Source organism: Balaenoptera ricei, chromosome 14 (genome assembly GCF_028023285.1).
Source record: "Balaenoptera ricei isolate mBalRic1 chromosome 14, mBalRic1.hap2, whole genome shotgun sequence".
Classification (NCBI taxonomy): domain Eukaryota; kingdom Metazoa; phylum Chordata; class Mammalia; order Artiodactyla; family Balaenopteridae; genus Balaenoptera; species Balaenoptera ricei.
The window spans coordinates 23,181,949-23,203,732 of NC_082652.1; the positions used below are offsets into that span (position 1 = coordinate 23,181,949).

The following is a 21,784-nucleotide window of genomic DNA, read 5'->3' on the forward strand; positions in this document are numbered from 1 at the left end:
CTCCTTTCCATCCAGTTAAAAGATTTCTTGTTGAAATTGTTATCTGCTTGTCCTAGCAAATAAGCTGTCCTTTTCTTGGGTTTTCTTCCTTCCAAGAAATGTCTCTTCTGCCTCTTGTATTTACACTTGAACACATATGTGTTTTCCATCTTTCTTTCTCTCCACATTTCTCCATTATATCCTGCTCAGCCAAAGCCAGATTTTATGATTCGGTCTTCAAAGGGTGATTGACTACATTCCAACTCCCTACGAAACGATGTTTTATAGTCTACTAAAATTCAGGTTGGCTGGCAAGTGTGGAATGGAATAGTTTTGACTGGACTAAAACAGCACTATGGTAGAATGTCTCTTAACCCAGGTCAAATTATTGCATAAGAAACTTGAGTGAGTTATGTCGTAAAAAACTAATTTGAAACTAAGTTATCTGCCTATCACTCCCCCAGATAAAACTGAAGATGTAGGTGAAACTGAGAGTGGGAAATAACTTTCCAAAAATCATCTTAATTGATTATTTCAAGTGAGTGAGAGAATTTATCCCCAATCAAACTCAACTCCCTAATAGGACTACCACGACTCTAGGATTATTACTTGGTCATCATCTTGTGGCCAAAGAGCTATGTAGAATGGAATTCTTTATAAAAATCTCTCTAGAGGGATAGCATATGGCTTCAGTGGAAGGTGTTAAGATGTAGAGGAGGGAGGAGAATCCTTAAGTAACCTGGAAGAGATGTTAGGGAGGAACATTTCTTTCCTCTGTCGTTCATCATCAACCTCATCATTTGCAGTCCTTCATGAGGAAGTAGCACACACTCTTGCATTGGCTGCAACTTGGCAGTTACAGCACATAGCACAGATGCCTGTTGTATTGAATCAAGTTTACATGGAGCATCAAGTTTAAAAAAAAATGAATTCATTATAAATTCTGGCAGTTTTTATGGTATAATTAAAATGTCTAACAGGATACCTTTGGGAAGCTAAATGCAGTTTTACTATTTATAGAGCCAGCAGAGGTAGTGTTTCTTGCCAACTTTCATATCTTATGACCTATAAATTGCTCTTAATAGCTAATCTGTCATCCCAGCTTCTCAAACAAGAAAGCTTGTTTCCTTATTAATCTGTTAATTTGCATCTGCAAAGGACATTTACAAATTCTTGGTTTGAAAACATTGCTGTATTAATGCTGGGCATTATAAGTAATTTATGACCTGTGATAGCAACTCTTAGGTCTAGGTAATAGATCTTTCTGACATTGTATTATTCTTCCAACCCTAATATAGTTTTGATAAAAATAATTATTGTGAAAGCTCCTCTGGCCCCACAGTATTAGGAAAAGCTGACAGGTTACCTATGGAGAAGCTATAACTGTCACTAACTGCTCTCTAAGCTCATAGTAATAGAGTCAAACCAACTATTCCAACTATGGTATAGTAATATGGTAGAAAGAATTCAGATGTACACAAATCACTGTCTTACTTTTTAGTAACAACTGCAGAATATTCCTCCAACGCTAAGTTTAGGAATTGGGACAAACTGGTTAGACTGATTATCATAAACCCAACACCAGTTATTGAGCATGTACAGCATGAAATGATTGAAGACTACTAAAGACCATGTAATTAAAAATTTCCCTGTTTATGTGGTATTTAAATGTCTTCTTCAGGCTGTGGCTGTGAGTTCACAATTCTTAGAGATCCCATTTCAGGAAGCTTTCTCCCTACCAAGAGCCTTAACATTTAACTGTTCTTTGTTTTTGTTTTGCTGATTTGTTTTTTCTCTATTGTAATCCAAGAAGGATTTGTGGGACCAGGAAACAAAACATAAAAGGGAAGAAATCAGAGTAATGAGAGGATTAGGATCATATCATATGCTGAAGCGAGGGTAGAGTTTGTACATATTATGGGATTCTATCTGGCTGTTAAAAGGAGGCTCTGTATTAAATCATAAGCTTCCTGGTGACTCAAACAAAAAGGTAAACATGACCGCTTATATGATTCACATTTTTCTTAAGATAAAACCATAGCAGTTGCATTGAAATCTGAAAGAAATTTTTCCACTGGTCCTTATAAAGATGACATCAGGTGGTATCATGGACAACGTCCTCAACAATATAGATTACACATTTTTTTGATTATTTTTGTACAGTTGTTTTTGTGTGGCTATTGAGTAAGCAACTCTAGACATTCATGACTATCATTTAACTTTTTATACAGAATTACTTTATCAACTCAGTTGCTGACTAAGGGTAGATTTTTCAGGCTATAGTACACTCATTAAATAGGGAGTGAATGTTATTTAAGACTGTAGGAAGTGTATAGACCTCACAGAACATGATTCAGTCTTCTGTTTCTACAGGTTTGTATTTGGGTGGCTATTGATTCCTGCTAAATAGATCTGCAATGTGGGTAAATTACTACCAGGTAGACCCTTGTATCTGGGTTAATACAGATTTTTAAAGATTAGCTAAGTTTCTGTTTTTAGTACCTAATTCTCCTCAAATTTAGTTTTTCTATCAAAATGACTAAAATTTCATCACCCAGAAACCTATGGTAATTCAAATAATTGAACCACTAGATAGTGTTAACGGTAACTATAGTGACTGGAGCATGAAAATTATTAATTTATGCTCAGTATTGTACTGGTCGGGCTAGGCCAGGTTATGCTGCAATACTAGTAAATTCCCAAATCTTAGTGGCTTATTTCTTGTGCCCGCTGTGTATTCATTACAGGTCAGCCAGGGCCCACATTGCTATGATTGTCACTTAAATTTCAATTTTGATGGAGCAGTGTGTAGCAAAGAGAAGAGAAAATGTGGTGAAGTACGCACTGGTTCTTAAAGCTTTACATGGATGTGATCACATTTGTTGGCCAAAGAAGGTCACGTAGCCACTCACACCTGACTTCATGCAGTCAGTGATGTGCAGTCTTACCTACTTCGAAACAGAGATGCCAGCATATTTGTGAATATCCCTAAAGCCTACCCTAATATCATTAGTGCTTAACATTGATCTTACTGTATTCTAATTAGTTGTTATTTTAGTTAAGCATTTTGTTGTTGTCGTTACTACCAATCTCCCTCCTTTTCAGCTACTTCATGGAAATACATGAAAGTATAAATCTGATCTTTTCAGTCCCCTGCTTAAACCTGTGGCTGTTATTGCTCCCTGGGTGGATTGTAAATTCTTCAATAGAGGATAAACTGTATGTAGTTAAATGAGCACGAGAGCTAGAGTCTGATGTCTGTGGACCTGAACCCTGGCGTTGCCATCAGTGCTATCAATTGTGTATTCTTAGGCATGTCATTTTATCTCTTTGAGTCTAGCGTTATCTCACAAATGGATTTAATAATAACAACACACAATTAAAAGGATTGTTATTAATGATTAAATGAAACAACATACATGGAAAATGCGTTAGATTTTACAAACTGATGGACAGACAGAATTCATCCAAACCTGCCTTTCCAGACTCCCCTCCAGCCACTATCCCCACTCCCAGGTCTAACCAGCTTCTTGGTCTCTAATCATTACACACTCTGTCATACTTCATGCCTTTGCTTGTGCTGTTTCCATTTCCTAGAATTACCCACTCCCCCAACGAGGAAAACTCCAATTTATTTATTAATTTTTAACTAATAGATGTCATTTTTAGAGCAGTTTTAGATTTACAGAAAATTGAGCAGCTAGTACAGAGAGTTCCCACATTCCCTTTCTCTTCCTCATTCAGTTTCCCCTCTTGGTAACATCTTGTATCAGTGTGGTACATTTGTTACAATTGACAAACCAATATTGATATAATATTGTTAACTAAAGTTCATAGTTTACACTAGGGTTCACTATTCGTGTTGTACAGCCTATGGGTTTTGACAAATGTATGATGCCCTGTATCCATGATTATAGTGTCATGCAGAATAGTTTCACTGCCCTAAAAATCCCCTGTGATCTATCATTTTCTCCTGCTGAAACCACTGATCTTTTTGCTTTCTCTATAGTTTTGCCTTCTCCAGAGTGTCATGTAGTTGAGATCATACAGTGTGTAGTCTTTTAAGACTGGATTCTTTCATTAAAGAATATACATTTAAAGTTTCCTTCATATCTCTTTGTGCCTTGGTAAATCATTTCCTTTTAGTGCTGAATAATATTCTATTGTAAGGATGTATCAAATTTTATTTATTCGTTCACCTATTGAAAGACATCTTGGTTGCTTCCAGTTTTTAACAATTATGAATAAAGGTGTTACAAACATTCACGTGCAGGTTTTTGTGTGGACGTTAAGTGTTCATTTCATTAAGGTGAATACGCAGGAGCATGATTGCTGGATCATATGCTATGAGTATGTTTGTAGGAAACTACCCAACCATCTTCCAAAGTGGCTGTCCCATTTTGCATTCCCATTAGCAATGAATGAGAGTTCCTATTGCTCCACATCTTCACCAGGATTTGATATTGTCAGTTGTCTTGGATTTTCACCATTCTGATAGATGTGTAGTGGTATCTCATTGTTGTTTTAACTTGCAATTCCCTGATGACATATGATGTGGAACATCTTTTCATATGCTTCTTTGCCACCTATATACAGTTGGCCCTCCATATTTATGGGTTCTGCATCCACAGATTCAACAAACCACGTATCAAAAATATTTGAAAAAATTCCAGAAGGTTCCAAAAAGCAAAACTTGAATTTGCCATGTACCAGCAACTATTCACATTGTATTTACATTGCATTAGGCATTATAAGTCATCTAGAGATGATTTAAAGAATATGGGATGATGTGCATAGGTTATATGCAAATACCATGCCATTTTACATAAGGGACTTGAGCATTCGCAGATTTTGGTATCTGTGGGGGTTCCTGGAACCAATCCCTCACAGATGCTGGGGGAAAACTGTATCTTCTCTGGTGAGGTATCTGTTCAGGTCTTTTGTCCATTTTAAAATTGGGTTGTTTTCTTGTTGAGTTTTAAGTTTTTTTGTTTTTTGTTTTTGTATATTTTGGATACAAGTCCTTTGTCAGATACGTATTTTGCAAATATCTTCTCCCAGTCTGTAGCTTGTCTTTTCATTCTCTTCATGGTATCTCTTGCAGAGCACAGTTTTTAATTTTAATGAAGTCCAACTTAGCAATTTTTTCTTTCATGGGTCATGCCTTTGGTGTTTTATCTAAAAATTCATTTCCAAACCCTAGGTCCCCTAGAATTTCTCTTATCTTCTAGGAGTTTTATAGTTTTGCATTTTACATTTAGGTCTATGATCCATTTTGAGTCAATTTGTATGAAAAGTGTAAAGTCTGTGTCTAGATTCACTTTCTTTGCATGTGGATGTCCAGTTGTTCCAGCACCATTTCTTTTTAAAAAACATCTTTATTGAAGTATAATTGCTTTACAATGGTGTGTTAGTTTCTGCTTTATAACAAAGTGAATCAGTTATACATATACATATGTTCCCATATCTCTTCCCTCTTGCATCTCCCTCCCTCCCACCCTCCCCATCCCACCCCTCTAGGTGGTCACAAAGCACCGAGCTGATCTCCCTGTGCTATGCGGCTGCTTCCCACTAGCTATCTATTTTACATTTGGTAGTGTATATATGTCCATGACACTCTCTCACCCTGTCACATCTCACCCCTCCCCCTCCCTATATCCTCAAGTCCATTCTCTAGTAGGTCTGTGTCTTTATTCCCGTCTTGCCACTACGTTCTTCATGGCCTTTTTTTTTTTTTTTCCTTAGATTCCATATATATGTCCAGCACCATTTTTTGAAAAGGCTGTCCTTTCTCCATAATTACCTTTGTTCCTTTGTCAAAAATTAGTTGACTCTGTTTGTGTCTAGAGAATTTTCTTGAGTACATGAATGAATGAACAAATGAACCAACCAACAGACCCCAAAACACTCTGATATCCATGTAAGCTTTGACCACTTAAAGTGCTTTTACCAACATTATGTGTTGGATATACCAATGATTCCAAAATGCCCCGGAGTAAAGGGTGAATTTTCTTATGTCTGCACTTGCAGAAGAGTAATACGAGTAATATGCTTTAGCGTATGAAAATAATGACCCTTCCTGCCATCAGTGGGGCACGCTTCTTGTGTTGTTTTTTTAGTTGTGGTGACATATAACATCATGTTCTATTTTCTGGTCATCTTCTACCACATCTTTGAAAGGAATAAAGCTAAGTTAGGGTAGGAAGAGAAATGAAAGTCTAAAATTTTTGAGCATCTTCTGTGAGCCTTGAAATGGGCTCTTTACAAGTTCTATCTTATGTAGTACTTATCAGAGCACTGTGAGATATTAATATTCCCATTTACAGATGAGGAAACTGAGGCTCAGAGATGTTGCATAACTTGTGTAGTATCACACAGTTTGTCCTTTGAACCCATGCATGCCTGATTCCAGAGTCTGCCCCTATTCTTCTACATCCCTCTGCCTCTTGGGCTGCAGGTGGTTAACCCAGTACCTTGGGTTCGTGGGCACTGAACTGGCAAGGAATACAAGGTGCATGTGGATTTGGACAGTGAAGATGAAAAACTGTATTTCTGGTACTAGCTGTGGGTGCATTTCCCCTTTTCTTAAAACTACATGCAATTAGTCAATCAGCAGTTATATCAGATATTCTCTATATGTGCATTTAATCATCCCACAAAATATAACCCTTATGAAAATACGTACAATAAAGGGAAAAACATGCTAGTTGTGAGGAACACGTTTAATTCTGCAAAATAATGTTTAATGGTAGTATCATCAGTGTGGTTTTTTGGGTAGTTTATTTTTTTTGTTTGTTTGTTTTTAAATTATTTATTTATTTATTTATTTATGGCTGTGTTGGGTCTTTGTTTCTGTGCGAGGGCTTTCTCTAGCTGCGGCAAGTGAGGGCCACTCTTCATCGCGGTGCGCGGGCCTCTCACCATCGTGGCCTCTCTTGCTGCGGAGCAAAGGCCCCAGACGCGCAGGCTCAGCAATTGTGGCTCACGGGCCCAGCCGCTCCGCGGCATGTGGGATCTTCCCAGACCAGGGCTCGAACCCGTGTCCCCTGCATTGGCAGGCAGATTCTCAACCACTGCGCCACCAGGGAAGCCCTTTTGGGTAGTTTAAACTTTCTCTATTTCATGTCTCAAACTGAAAGTCCTTAAAGGTGGTTTGAAAAAATATGAGCAAATTTCCTTCTCTAGCTCCATGTCCCACGAAACTGACTCGTCAGGTGCAGTTCTTCTGCAAATATTTGGGTCACAGAGCAAGGGGTAATGACTCCTGTGTGCTAAGTCTGCAGCTGGAAATCATGCTTTGGCAAGAACATGAGTAATTTATATCTTGTAAAAAGAGAAAAGTATTGTCTTATTCCAACCAGAGAGTTTGTTAGCATAACTGTTTGTGTTCATTTTGGTATTCAAATACAGATGTTCCAAAATGTTTCCACTGTGGGAAGCAGCTGCTGCTATTCTAGCACAAAAATCTCAAAGAGATTAATATACAAAGGCAGTGTGAACCTTAGTGGCAAGTGCAGCATCTGCTTGAGGTGGGGCCTGTGTTTCCCTGTAGATAGTGGGTCTTCAGATTCTCCTTAACAGCCTGAAACCATGTTTCAGATCTAAGCTTATTCCACAGGAACAGGAACAAAGACAAGTGATTAATTTGTAATTCACTTAGCTGATAAATATCATCACATGTTATTTGCCCAGCAGCTGTAAAACACTGGACTAAATTTCCTGTGGCAACTGATAGGAATATAGATGTTTGGTTGTAATGACTGATGTTTTTGGTGCTGTTACTAGCTTCTGCTTGGTAACAGAGCTCAGCCCAGCCGGCCTGCAGTCATAAAACATCCATCCACACCTTAGTGATGCATTTACAGAGAACTTTACAGTTTACTCAGGACACTCACTTGCACTGCTTCATATGGTCCCATCCTAACCTTGGAAAGTACATACGCTGTCATTATCAGAACGGTTTACATATAAAGAAAATACAGGTGAAGAAGTGAATTGACTTATCAGGGTTACACAGCCAGGGCCTCTGACTCTAAATTCTATTCCATTCTTATACTACATCAAGCTGCCTTTCTAGTTTCAGAGGCTATGATGTGTGCTTCATAAACTATATTGACCTTTCTAGAGTTGCTGGTTTCCAGGACACCTGCAGCCTGATAGCGCTGCCTGTAACTGGAAGGTGCCAGGGAAGAGCTAATGCAGTAGTCCTTCCCTCTTTCCTCACAGCCCTAGAGGGGAAATGCCCCAATACTCCCTCTCCTTATGTTTGGGAGAGCTTCAGCAAATGAGCTCCTGTGTCTCCCTGGCATTTACAGAAATGAAGAACCAGAAGCAGAAGCTCCTTGGGCTGTCATTTGGAGTTGCCACATACCACAGGTTTCTAAGAACAGTGATGCCTGGGGTGCTGGGCCTGCCCCAGGCCTTATTCATCTCTTCCCTGCAGTGTTCAAGGGCTCCTTGCCTCCAACCAGATCTACTATTTGGAATTATCTAGTGAATTATTTATGGTTTACACATTTGACAGAGGCTCACGGCTAAGTTTGAAAACAGTTCCTGGGACGTAGAAACGTCTGTCTGGAAAACCAAGGCTCAGAGAAGTTAAGTTTCTGAAGGTCCCAGGGCTAGTAAACAGCAGTGCAGTTTTGAACCAAGGGTGTCTGATTCTAAGTCACACTAGGTCCATAGTGAAAGAGCCATGTGTTCTACTTTGAGGGCAACAAAGATTTGCAGGTGGGAGGGTTTGTGGACTGTGTCCTGCTCTCTAGCCTGGCTTGGGCACAGAAGGACCTCAGAGAGTAAGGAGGGGAGGGCCAATTACAGAAGGAAAGGAAAGAGACTGAGTCCCCCGTCCTGCAGCAAAGGAGGAAAGGAGATTGTCGGGTGTGGGGAGGGGAGTTGTGAGGAGTAGAAAGGCCTATGTGCACTGTGCCAACAAGAAGTCTTAACCCCTGATCCTGAAGAGGTTCCCGAAGTAGGAACCTGAGGCCAGTACACGTCCAAGTGGCATGCTCTTGGGTGACATCATTGCTGCGTCTGCCAGAATCACATTGCTACAGGATTGTGATTTTCATGGAATTGTTTCTGCTCTCCACCACTCAGGAAAAAAAAAAAAAACAAACCCAAAAGTACATTTCTAAGTGTTTATTTCCTCTCTATTTTCCTCAAGCTTTTTGTTGGAACATCTGTGAAATGATAAAAGCAACTTAAAACTATATGGAACCTTTTGCAGATACACAATTTGCAAGCATTGTAAAGATGGTCAGTCTCAGTCATTTTGATCAAAACTGCTATTTTGCAGGCAAAGAAATAGGGTAGCAAATCACTCACAACTATGAAATATTAATAAAAGTGTTCTGAAGTGCACATAGAACACATCTGATAAAGAAATACCCTTACTCCAGGTGGGACGGCCTTCCCTTGTTGTTATTCCCTAGCCTGGAGGCCCTGGTGAAGATCACTTGCCTACTTGTGACAGAGTTTACCCTTTGTTCTGCCAGGATCACATATTCATGGTACGAAGAGGGAGCATCATGAAGAAAGGGGGCTACGTGGCTCTAGCTGTAGGCACGGTGTGAAGGAAGGGAAGGATAGGCAAGTTGTTCAATGAAAAGAAGCGCAGGAGAGCTCGGTGTAACTCCCTTTTATGTCTCTGCAAAGGAGTTAGAAACTAAAGACGAGAATCTAAGACTATCTGCACTTCGTAAGATTCTAGAACCCGTGTAACATCTCCTTTGTTATTTTTGTTTCCCTTTGGTTCACTATGCCAATATAGAGTCATTTTCATTAAAACCTTTAAGACAAAAAGGGCTCATGTTCTTTTCTTTAGACAAGAACTACTTGAGTGGCAAGCAGTGTGAGGGGACTAGGAAGATAGCATCTTTCTGCACAGAGGCTGGGGTCAGAAGAGAGAGCCTCTAGGCAAGAAAAGCAAAGCTCGAAGAGCAATGTGAGCCTAAAAAGGGGTGGTGAGGCCCCGTGGGGACTACCCCATTCAGAAATGTAGTTGTAACTCCCCTGTTATTTTCCTCTGGGGCTCATCTAATCTAAGCCCTCCACAGTAACCAGTACTGATGAAGTCACATTGAGGTAACAAAGATAAGAGAACAGGACCCTCCAGTGGGTCCTGGGTCACAAAATTATCAATCATCAATCTAAAAATCTCCCTTGCCGTTAATGTATCCATTTGCTTTGGGAGAAGACAAGAATTGAGAAATGCCCAGGGTGCAAAGAGCCTAGCATGGATTTCTCCTATGAATTTCCCATGCTATATTACATGTAATAATTAATTTTGATTTTCTTCAACATTTTCTTATACTGCAGAGGTTAATAGCTATTAACAGAGATATAATATCACAATATTAGAAATGTCAACTCTTTAAACTAAGATGAAGGTTATATGGCACACAACCTGTTTCTATGAGATTCAGTATTGAATGTTACTGATTAAATTGCCATTGTCTTTTATTAGGAACTTGCTGTTTGGATGTGCGCTTTTTCAGTTCTGCATAGGTCTGAGGACCACTGGTAGAAACACCATTAGAAATAGGATTGGATGGTTATGGGCAAACTCTCTAACATTTTATCTGCTGAAACAAACCAAAGCCATTTTCTGATGTGCTTTCTTTTCTCTGCCTTATCTTTTCTCTCCAGGCAGCTTCATCAGCCCTGAGCAGTCTGGGCCACGTGTACACAGCCATTGGAGACTACCCCAATGCACTGGCCAGTCACAAACAGTGTGTTCTTCTCGCCAAGCAATCCAAAGATGAGCTTTCTGAAGCCCGAGAACTCGGCAACATGGGAGCTGTGTATATTGCCATGGGTGATTTTGAGAATGCTGTGCAGTGCCATGAGCAGCATCTGAAGATAGCCAAGGACCTGGGCAACAAGCGAGAAGAGGCCCGCGCCTACAGCAATCTGGGCAGTGCCTACCACTACAGGAGGAACTTTGACAAGGCCATGTCTTACCACAACTACGTGCTGGAGCTGGCTCAGGAGTTGATGGAGAAGGCCATTGAGATGCGGGCCTATGCTGGCCTGGGCCATGCTGCCAGGTGCATGCAGGATTTGGAGAGGGCTAAACAGTACCATGAGCAGCAGCTGGGCATCGCTGAGGATCTCAAGGACCGGGCTGCAGAGGGGCGAGCGTCCTCCAATCTGGGTAAGGACAGGATTGCTTGCGGGACCCCGGGTCAGGGCCAAGGGCTGGAAATAGCTGGAGTAACCCACTATCTTTTACAGGAATCTGTGTGTTTATATTCAAAAGAATCTCCTCATTGTGTGTGTTTTATATTTCCTTCAGATATATTTTCTTGGAGCCTGCCTGCTCTAAATCACAGGATCCTTTCTGTCATCACAGTGCTCTGAGGATTAGAACTCTGAAATACTGGAAAAACAAAACACCCCAACCTTTTAATCTGTCTAGAGAGAAGAGCGACCAGATTTATCTAATTAGAGAGAAGGGGGATGAAATGAAGAGACAAAGCTATGTTTGGTTTAAATGAAAGGGAAGCTTGCTAGGAAGTCATCAATGGAAGGGAATTTGAGAGGATTTTAGTGTAGAGGGAGTTCTTTACTTGGTGACTTTAACCCCAAAGGAAATGTATTTTTTCCCCTCAATGTATGTGTATTCACAAATGATGTTGATAGTTATAGTGTAAATGTAAAATTATTTTTTGAAAAATTTAAATAAGATAGATTTGCAGTCTATGTTTTGATAGTACTTGGTTACAGTTAAGATATTTATAGATTTGGGGGAATTTATATGGAATGGTAAGAGGCGGTAAGTATTAGTAACTGGCTACTTTTTAGAAGATATTGTTATCTTTTCTTGGTACCCAAACAGATGTTGGTACATAATGAATGAAAGGAACAGATGTGTTCAGAAGTATAAGCGGAACTCATCCGTGTGCCTGGAGCCCATGGTTTGTTATGTCCACAGGGACTCAGGGTGGGGAGAGGACAAGGAGACGGTGACCTTATTCGTATTAGTGTATGCTTAGCAGATATTAGTGGCAATGCACTGTAAAAGTCGGTCCCCTTTTCTTTTGTGACCTACAAAACCCTATTTCTCTTTATATAATTTTAGCACTACTTCTCCCTCCCCTCTACCTCCGCTTATTGTAACCATATGTTTCGTGAATATGGTTGTTAGAAAAAGTCTGGCAAATCCCTGGAGATGATGCTAAAGATGGTATTGAGATCAGAATGAGAATCTAGAGAGCCTGATAAAAACCATAGAAATAAGTTCTTGGTATGATATATTCATTCAACAGATTTCAAGTATTTATTGAATCATTACTATGTGCTGAATCCTGGAATAATTGCCTTACGTGATAGAGAAGTTTGAAAAAAAATCCTTGCCCTCAAAGAGCTTATAATTTAGTTGGGAAAATAAGATTAATACACAGGACAACAGTGTTAATGATGTTGTGTTGCCATGAAATTCCCAGAAGGGAGGCCCTGAGGGCTGGGAATAGTCTGGAAAGCTTCTTGGAGGAGATGACGCCCAGGTGGACCTTGAAGAATAGCTGAGATTTGGCCAGAAATGGGATGGCATTGATGACAAGGGGTATGTGAAAGAAGAATTTGATGCCATAGGTTGGCATATCTGAGGGATAATGGCATGATTAGCCTTCAGGAATGTGCTAGAGGATGGTAGAAGATTATTATGAAAACTAGGCAAGGAATTGTTAGTGAACAGGAACTCCTGAAGGTTTTGAAATGTAGACGTGAGAACATTGACTAGATATTTAAGGAAGACAAGTCAAGCAGTGGCACATAGGATAGGTTGGAGGGCTTGAAACCTGGAGTGTAGAAGGCTGTGCGTATTGGATAATTCATATTTTCTCTATCATTTTGTGTCAGAAATCTATCATTTTGATTAGTTGTATTTATTTTCCAAAGACTTCGTTCATTTCATCTAAATTGTTGAATTTATTGGCATAACGTTGTTTATAATACTTACTTATTTTCTTTTTAATGCTTGTAAGATATATAGTGATATGTCCTCTTTCATTTCTGTTATTGGTAGTTTGTGTTTTGTACCTGTACTAACTCCCTCCCCCTTTTCTGGATCATTCTAGCTAGAGATTTATCAATTTTCTTGATCTTTTTAAAGAACCAACTTTTGCTTTTGTTAAGTTTTTTCTATTGCTTGTCTTTTTTTTTTTAATTTATTTATTTTATTTATTTTATTTTTTGGCTGCGTTGTGTCTTAATTGATGGTGGCTTCTCTTGTTGCGGAGCACGGGCTCTAGGCACGTGGGCTTCAGTAGTTGTGGCTCACGGGCTCTAGAGCACAGGCTCAGTTGTTGTGGCGCACGGGCTTAGTTGCTCCATGGCACGTGGGATCTTCCCGGACCAGGGCTCGAACCAGTGTCCCCTGCATTGGCAGGCGGATTCTTAACCACTGTGCCACCAGGAAAGCACGCTTATCTATTTTTTAATTTCATTTTTCTGGTCTCATTTTTATCATTTTCTTCCTGCCGCTTTCTTTGGGTCCTCTTTCTAGCCTCTCAAGGTTGAAACTTAGGTCATTGATTTTAGACTTTTAAAATTTCCAATACAAGCATTAAAAAATATAAAATTTCCTCTAAACACTGCTTTAGCTGCATCTAATAATTTTTGATGTATTATGTTTTTACCTTCACTGGGTTTAAAATATTTTCTAAAATTGTTTGTGATTTCCCTTTAACCCCTGTGTTGTTTAGAAGTGCTGTTTAATTTAAAACATTTGGGATTTTCCTAGGAACTTTATTGTTATCAAATTCTAGTTCTATTGCAGTCAGAGAACATACTTTGTAGGATTGCAATAGGTGTCTCTACAGATGTTGTTTAGGTCTAGGTAGTTGATGGTGTTGTTCAGATCATCTTTGTCTTTTTTGATTTCTTTGTTTATATTTTGTCAGTTGCTAAGAAGGAAGTTGTTAAAATCTACAACTGTTAGTGTGGACTTGTCTGTTTTTCCATTTAATTCTGTGAAACATGGCTTCATGTACTTTGAAGCTTTCTCTTTGGGCAAATATTCATTTATGATCGTTTTTGTCTTTCTGACAGATTGGCCCTTTTATCATTATGAAATGTCCCTTTTTATCATTGATCATGTCTTTTTTTCTTGAACTACTTGATCTGATACGAATATATCCACTCCTACCTTCTTATGCTTACTTTTTGTGTTTTCCATTTTTTTTCTGTCTTTACTTTCTATTTCTCGGTGTCTTTAGTTTGTTAACTGCAGATAACATCTAGCTAGGTATTGCTTCTTTATTGATTTTCACAATTATGGCCTTTTAATTAGAGCATTTCATCATTTAACAGTTAATGTAATTATTGGTTTTGTTGGATTTAGGTCTGTTATTTTACTGTTGGTTTTCTGTTTGTCCCATTTATATTTTGTTCTCTGTTCTTCCTTTCCTGCTGTCTATGGGTTAATTTAATCTTGTAGATTTTATTTTTACTTGTCTATTTGCTTTTTAGCTCTATCTTTGCATTATTTTTTAATGGTTGCTCTAAGGATGGCATTATATATCCTTAACTTTTCATGGTTTACTTTGAGCTACCATTGTACCACTTCCTGTAAAATATAAGTACATTATGACCTTGTAGGTCCACTTACTCCCCACTCCCTGTACTTTATGCTGTAGTTGTCACATTTATTACTACACCTATATTCTTTTTAAACTCCACAGTACAATGTTAGTTGTTCTATTTTATATTACCATTTTAAATAAGAGGAAAAATAATGTTTTCTGTTTATCCACTTATTTATCATTTCTTGTAATTGCATTCACTCTTGAAGATATGAGTTTCCACCTGGTATTATTTCCCTTCAGCCTAAAGAACTTCATGTAGCATTTCTTGTAATGCAGGTCTGCTAGTGATGAATTCTCTTCATTTTGTTTACTTTAAAATGTGTTTATTTCACCTCATTCTTGAAGGATATTTTTTGCTAGATACAGAATTCTGGGTTGGTAGATTTTTTTTTTATCTTTCAGTGGCTTAAAGTAGTCTTTCGGCCCCCATTATTTCTGATAAGAAGTCAGTGGAATTAATAATCTGTATGGTGTATGCTAATTTTTTCTTGACAGTTCACAAGATTTCTTCTAAATACGGTTTTCAGCAGTTTATGATATGCCTAAATGTGGCTTTCTTTGTATTTTTTCCTTCCTATGGTTCTTTGAGCTTTTGAATCAGCACATATATATCTTTGCCTGAATTTAGGGAATTTTTACCTATTATTTTAAAAATACTTCTTTTTGTTCACTCCCTCTCTCCTCTATTTATGTCTCTGAATTACTTTGGGCCTTTTGATTTTGTCCTATATATTGCTGAGGCTCTGTTCATGTTTTTAATTTTTTTTCTCTGTATTCTTCAGATTTGAACATTTCTGTTAATCTTTCTTCAAGTTCACTAACTCTTCTGTCATCTCCAATCTTCTGTTAAACCTATCTAGTGATGCAGAGTTTGGGATTCCCCAAGACTACTCTCACTTCTGACATCAACAGCAAGCAAGGGTCACCCTCAGGTTCAGTAACTAGGAGGACTCACAGAATTCACTGAAAGTTATTGTTATACTCATGGTTATGGTTTATTACAGTGAAAGCATACGGATTATAATCAACCAAGGGGGGTCTGGGCAAGATGGCGGAAGAGTAAGACGTGGAGATCACCTTCCTTCCCACAGATACATTAGAAATACATCTACACGTGGAACTGCTCCTACAGAATACCCACTGAACGCTGGCAGAAGACGTCAGACCTCCCAAAAGGCAAGAAACTCCCCACGTACTTGGGTAGGGCAAAAGAAAAAAGAAATAACAGAGACAAAAGAATAGGGACGGGACCTGCACCAGTGGGAGGGAGCTGTGAAGGAGGAAAGGTTTCCACACACTAGGAAGCCCCTTCGTGGGCGGAGACTGCGGGTGGCAGAGGGGGGAAGCTTCGGAGCCACGGAGGAGAGCGCAGCCACAGGGGTGCGGAGGGCAAAGTGGAGAGATTCCCGCACAGAGGATCGGCGCCAAGCAGCACTCACCAGCCCGAGAGGCTTGTCTGCTCACCCGCCGGGGCGGGCGGGGGCTGGGAGCTGAGGCTCGGGCTTCGGTCAGATCACAGGGAGAGGACTGGGGTTGGCAGCATGAACACAACCTGAAGGGGTTAGCGCACCACAGCTAGCCGGGAGGGAGTCCGGGAAAAAGTCTGCACCTGCCGAAGAGGCAAGAGACTTTTTCTTGCCTCTTTGTTTCGCGGTGTGCGAGGAGAGGGGATTCAGAGTGCCGCCTAAACAAGCTCCAGAGACGGGCACGAGCCGCGGCTATCAGTGCGGACCCCAGAGACGGGCATGAGATGCTAAGGCTGCTGCTGCCGCCACCAAGAAGCCTGTGTGTGAGCACAGGTCACTCTCCACACCTCCCCTCCCGGGAGCCTGTGCAGCCCGCCACTGCCAGGCTCCCGTGATCCAGGGACAACTTCCCCGGGAGAACGCACGGCGCGCCTCAGGCTGCTGCAACGTCATGCTGGCCTCTGCCGCCGCAGGCTCGCCCCGCATCCATACCCCTCCCTCCCCGCGGCCTGAGTGAGCCAGAGCCCCCGAAGAAGCTGCTCCTTTTACCCCGTCCTGTGTGAGCGAAGAACACACGCCCTCAGGCGACCTACACCCAGAGGCGGGTCCAAATCCAAAGCTGAACCCCGAGAGCTGTACAAACAAAGAAGAGAAAGGGAAATTTCTCCCAGCAGCCTCAGAAGCAGCGGATTAAAGCTCCACAAACAACTTGATGTACCTGCATCTGTTGAAAACCTGAATAGACAACGAATCATCCCAAATTCAGGAGGTGGACTTTGGGAGCAGGGTATATTAATTTTTCCCCTTTTCCTTTTTTTGTGAGTGTATATGTGTATGCTTCTGGGTGAGATTTTGTCTGTATAGCTTTGCTTTCACCATTTGTCCTAGGGGTTGGTCTGTCTGTTTTTTTTTTTTACTTAAAAAATTTTTTTTCTTAATAAATTTTTTCTTAATAATTTTTTTCTTAATTTTTATTTTAAAAAATTAAAAATTTTTTTCTTAATAAATTTTTTCTTAATTTTTTTTCTTATTTTTTATTATAAAAAGTTAATAAATTTATTTTTAAAAATTAAAAAAAATTTTCTTAATAAATTTTTTCTTAATTTTTTCTTATTTTTTATTATAATAGCTTTATTTTATTTTATTTTATTTTATCCTCTTTCTTTCTCTCTTTCTATTTTTTCTCCCTTTTATTCTGAGCCGTGTGGATGAAAGGCTCTTGGTGCTCCAGCCAGGCATCAGGGCTGTGCCTCTGAGGTGGGAGAGCCAACTTCAGGACACTGGTCCACAAGAGACCTCCCAGCTCCATGTAATACCAAACAGCGAAAATCTCTCAGAGATCTCCATCTCAACATCAAGACCCAGCTTCACTCAACGACCAGCAAGCTACAGTGCTGGACACCCTATGCCAAACAACTAGCAAGACAGGAACACAGCCCCATCCATTAGCTGAGAGGCTGCCTAAAATCATAATAAGGCCACAGACACCCTAAAACACACCACCAGACATGGATGTGCCCACCAGAAAGACAAGATCCAGCCTCATCCACCAGAACACAGGCACTAGTCCCCTCCACCAGCAAGCCTACACAACCCACTGAACCAACCTTAGCCACTGGGGACAGATACCAAAAACAACAGGAACTACGAGCCTGCAGCCTGTGAAAAGGAGACCCCAAACACAGTAAGATAAGCAAAATGAGATGACAGAAAAACACACAGCAGATGAAGGAGCAGGGTCAAAACACACCAGACCTAACAAATGAAGAGGAAATAGGCAGTCTACCTGAAAAAGAATTCAGAATAATGATAGTAAAGATGATCCAAAATCTTGGAAATAGAATAGACAAAATGCAAGAAACATTTAACAAGGACGTAGAAGAACTAAAGAGGAACCAAGCAACGATGAAAAACACAATAAATGAAATTAAAAATACTCTAGAAGGGATCAATAGCAGAATAACTGAGGCAGAAGAATGGGTAAGTGACCTGGAAGATAAAATGGTGGAAATAACTACTGCAGAGCAGAATAAAGAAAAAAGAATGAAAAGAACTGAGGACAGTCTCAGAGACCTCTGGGACAACATTAAATGCACCAACATTCAAATTATAGGGGTCCCAGAAGAAGAAGAGAAAAAGAAAGAGACTGAGAAAATATTTGAAGAGATTATAGTTGAAAACTTCTCTAATATGGGAAAGGAAATAATTAATCATGTCCTGGAAGCACAGAGAGTCCCATAACAGGATAAATCCAAGGAGAAACACGCCAAGACACACATTAATCAAACTATCAAAAACTAAATATAAAGAAAACATATTAAAAGCAGCAAGGGATAAACAACAAATAACACACAAGGGAATCCCCATAAGGTTAACAGCTGATCTTTCAGCAGAAACTCTGCAAGCCAGAAGGGAGTGGCAGGATATACTTAAAGTGATGAAGGAGAAAAACCTACAACCAAGATTACTCTGCCCAGCAAGGATCTCATTCAGATTTGATGGAGATATTAAAACCTTTACAGACAAGCAAAAGCTGAGAGTGTTCAGCACCACCAAACCAGCTTTACAACAAATGCTAAAGGAACTTCTCTAGGCAGGAAACACAAGAGAAGGAAAACACCTACAATAACAAACACAAAATATTTAAGAAAATGGGAATAGGAACATACATATCGATAATTACCTTAAATGTAAATGGATTAAATGCTCCCACCAAAAGACACAGACTGGCTGAATGGATACAAAAACAAGACCCATATATATGCTGTCTACAAGAGACCCACTTCAGACCTAGGGACACATACAGACTGAAAGTGAGGGGATGGAAAAAGATATTCCATGCAAATGGAAATCAAAAGAAAGCTGGAGTAGCAATTCTCATATCAGACAAAATAGACTTTAAAATAAAGACTATTACAAGAGACAAAGAAGGACTCTATATAATGATCAAGGGATCCATCCAAGTAGAAGGTATAACAATTGTAAATATTTATGCACCCAACATAGGAGCACCTCAATACATAAGGCAAATGCTAACAGCCATAAAAGGGGAAATCGACAGCAACACAATCATAGTAGGGGACTTTAACACCCCACTTTCACCAATGGACAGATCATCCAAAATGAAAATAAATAAGGAAACACAAGCTTTAAATGATACATTAAACAAGATGGACTTAATTGATATTTATAGGACATTCCACCCAAAAACAACAGAATACACATTTTTCTCAAGTGCTCATGGAACATTCTCCAGGATAGATCATATCTTGGGTCACAAATCAAGCCTTGGTAAATTTAAGAAAATTGAAATCGTATCAAGTATCTTTTCCAACCACAACGCTATGAGACTAGATATCAATTACAGGAAAAGATCTGTAAAAAATACAAACACATGGAGGCTACACAATACACTACTTAATAACGAAGTGATCACTGAAGAAATCAAAGGGGAAATCAAAAAATACCTAGAAACAAATGACAATGGAGACATGACGACCCAAAACCTATGGGATGCAGGAAAAGCAGTTCTAAGAGGGAAGTTTATAGCAATACAAGCCTACATCAAAAAACAGGAAACATCTCGAATAAACAACCTAACCTTGCACCTAAAGCAATTAGAGAAAGAAGAATAAAATCAGCCAAGGGAAGAGGCACATGGTTAGAGTTCAGGAGAATTGTAAGCACAAAGCTTCCAGTTGTGTCATGTATGGTGCTAACTCCTCCAAGCAGCAATATGTGACAGTATGCACAGAGACTCCCTTGAGCTTTCTTTTCCAAAGTTTTTATTGGATCTTGGTCACAGAGATATGGTTGACCATGTGCATGAGTGATCTTAGTTTCCTGCCCCTCTGGAGGTTGAGCTGAAAGCCCCCACTGTAAATCATACTGTTAGCATGGACTCTCTGGCATGGCCAACACCCTCAGGTAAACAATGACTCTTAGGCTGGGCATTCTAAGGGCTTCGAGATTATCTCCCAGAGCCAGGGGCAAAGGCTGGACCTCTCTGGGCAAGGTTAATTCTTTACTGCATTGGTGCATTTTAAAATTTAGATATATATTTTTAGCTCTAGAATTTCCATTTGGTTCTTTTAATTAACATTTCAGTTTTCCTGCTAAGATTTATGTGTTTATTCATTACATGTGTATTTTCTTTTACATAACTGGCCCTAGTTATTACAAAAGATTATAAAACCTTGTCTGCTAATTCCAATAATCAATAGGGTCATCTCAGAGTTAGACCCTATTGATTGCCTGTTGTTGATGTTGTTGTTATTTTTTTAACAGCTTGATTGAGATATAATTCCATAGTATACTATTTATACATTTAAGGTGTGTAATTCAGTGGTTTGTAGTATAGTCACAGAGTTGTGCATTGATTGCCTTTTGTTTTGAGTTGTTAGTCACATTTTAATGTACTCTTTGAAAAGGGATTATATCCAACATTGTCAGTGATACTTTATAGAGACTTTGGATTCTGATATATTTCTGTTAATAGTATTGATTTTTGTTGTAGTTGTTTTACCAGTTAACTTGACTTAATTCAAGCTCCAAATTCTGTCTTCCCTGTGTTGGGCAGCAGCTGAGATCTCTGTTCAGGTCTTTCAGCTTGCTTAGATTTGGCCTTGCACATGCATATTTCATGAGTTAAACAGAGATTTGTGTCGAATTACAAATCCAAGGCTCTCCACTGTGGCTCTCTCTGGGATTTTTCCTTTGGTTCTTCAAGCCAGAAAGATGGTGTGTTTCTACCCGAGTTTTAACCTCACCACACGGCACTAATGGGGTTTGCCCTCTGGTCCCTGCCCCCCCACCATGTCCTCTGGCATTTCAAAAATGGGAAACTTACCCAATGCCTTTCCCTTCTGCAAAGAGTCAACTCCAGCCTCTCTACAGTTTCTCACTGCTTTTGGTTGCACTCCAGTGTTTTTAGATAAATTCCTCCCTCTGCTTCCTGCATGCTGGCCTCCTGCCCCCTCCATGCCAGCCCTCCTGCCCTGCCGCCTGTCAGACTTTATAGTTGTTATCTATAGGAGGGTGGCTCTGAAAGGAGGTACTCCTCCATTACTGGAAGTGGAATTCCTCCTATCCATGTTTAACCCATTGCAATTTGATTTGCACCTTTTGTCCCCTGAAAAAGATCAACAGTGATCTCCAGATGGCTCAGTTGAGAGATCTCTTGACAGTTCTAAATTTCCCTAATCAGTATGCAACATTTGGCAGCCTTTACTAAGTTTTCCTTGAAATTCTCTCCTCCTCTAGTTTCTGTGAAGCACCACCGTCCTGATTTTGTTCTTGGCTGCTCTTTCTGTACCATCTTCATTGGCTTTTCTTATCCTTCTTTTAAAAAAATGAACAATTTTAAAAGTTACAAAAACAGTACTTACTTTGGTAAAAATTCTTATGGTATGAAAGTGTATAAAGTAGAAAAAGGAGGTCCACCCCGGTCCACCCCCTGGCATACCTTCCCATGTCCCACTCTTCAGAGTTAAGTACTGTTAACAATTTGGTTAGACTCTTTCCAGACCTTTTTACTATGCACATAAACACATGATAGTATAATCATATATGTAAATATACACGTGTGTACAGATTGTTCCTTTTTTAAAAACTTGGATCATAATATATGTGCTTTTCTGCCACCTGCTTTTTTTATTCCGCCTTCCCTCTTAGGCTTCCCTCTGTGTCATTATTCAGTTTCCCTACATTATATTTAATGGCTCTTTTCCATTGTATTGCCACTTGTTA

At 39.6% G+C, this 21,784-nt stretch overlaps 1 protein-coding gene across 1 annotated transcript in view; it reads left to right on the plus strand.

Annotated features, from left to right (window-relative positions):
• The window catches only part of TTC28 (tetratricopeptide repeat domain 28), a 402,828-nt gene that overhangs the window by 222,581 nt on the left and 158,463 nt on the right, over window positions 1-21,784 (plus strand). The window contains exon 5 of the mRNA XM_059895062.1: window positions 10,630-11,137. Within this exon, the coding sequence (XP_059751045.1) occupies window positions 10,630-11,137 (508 nt within the window). The remainder of the gene's footprint in view (window positions 1-10,629; window positions 11,138-21,784) is intronic.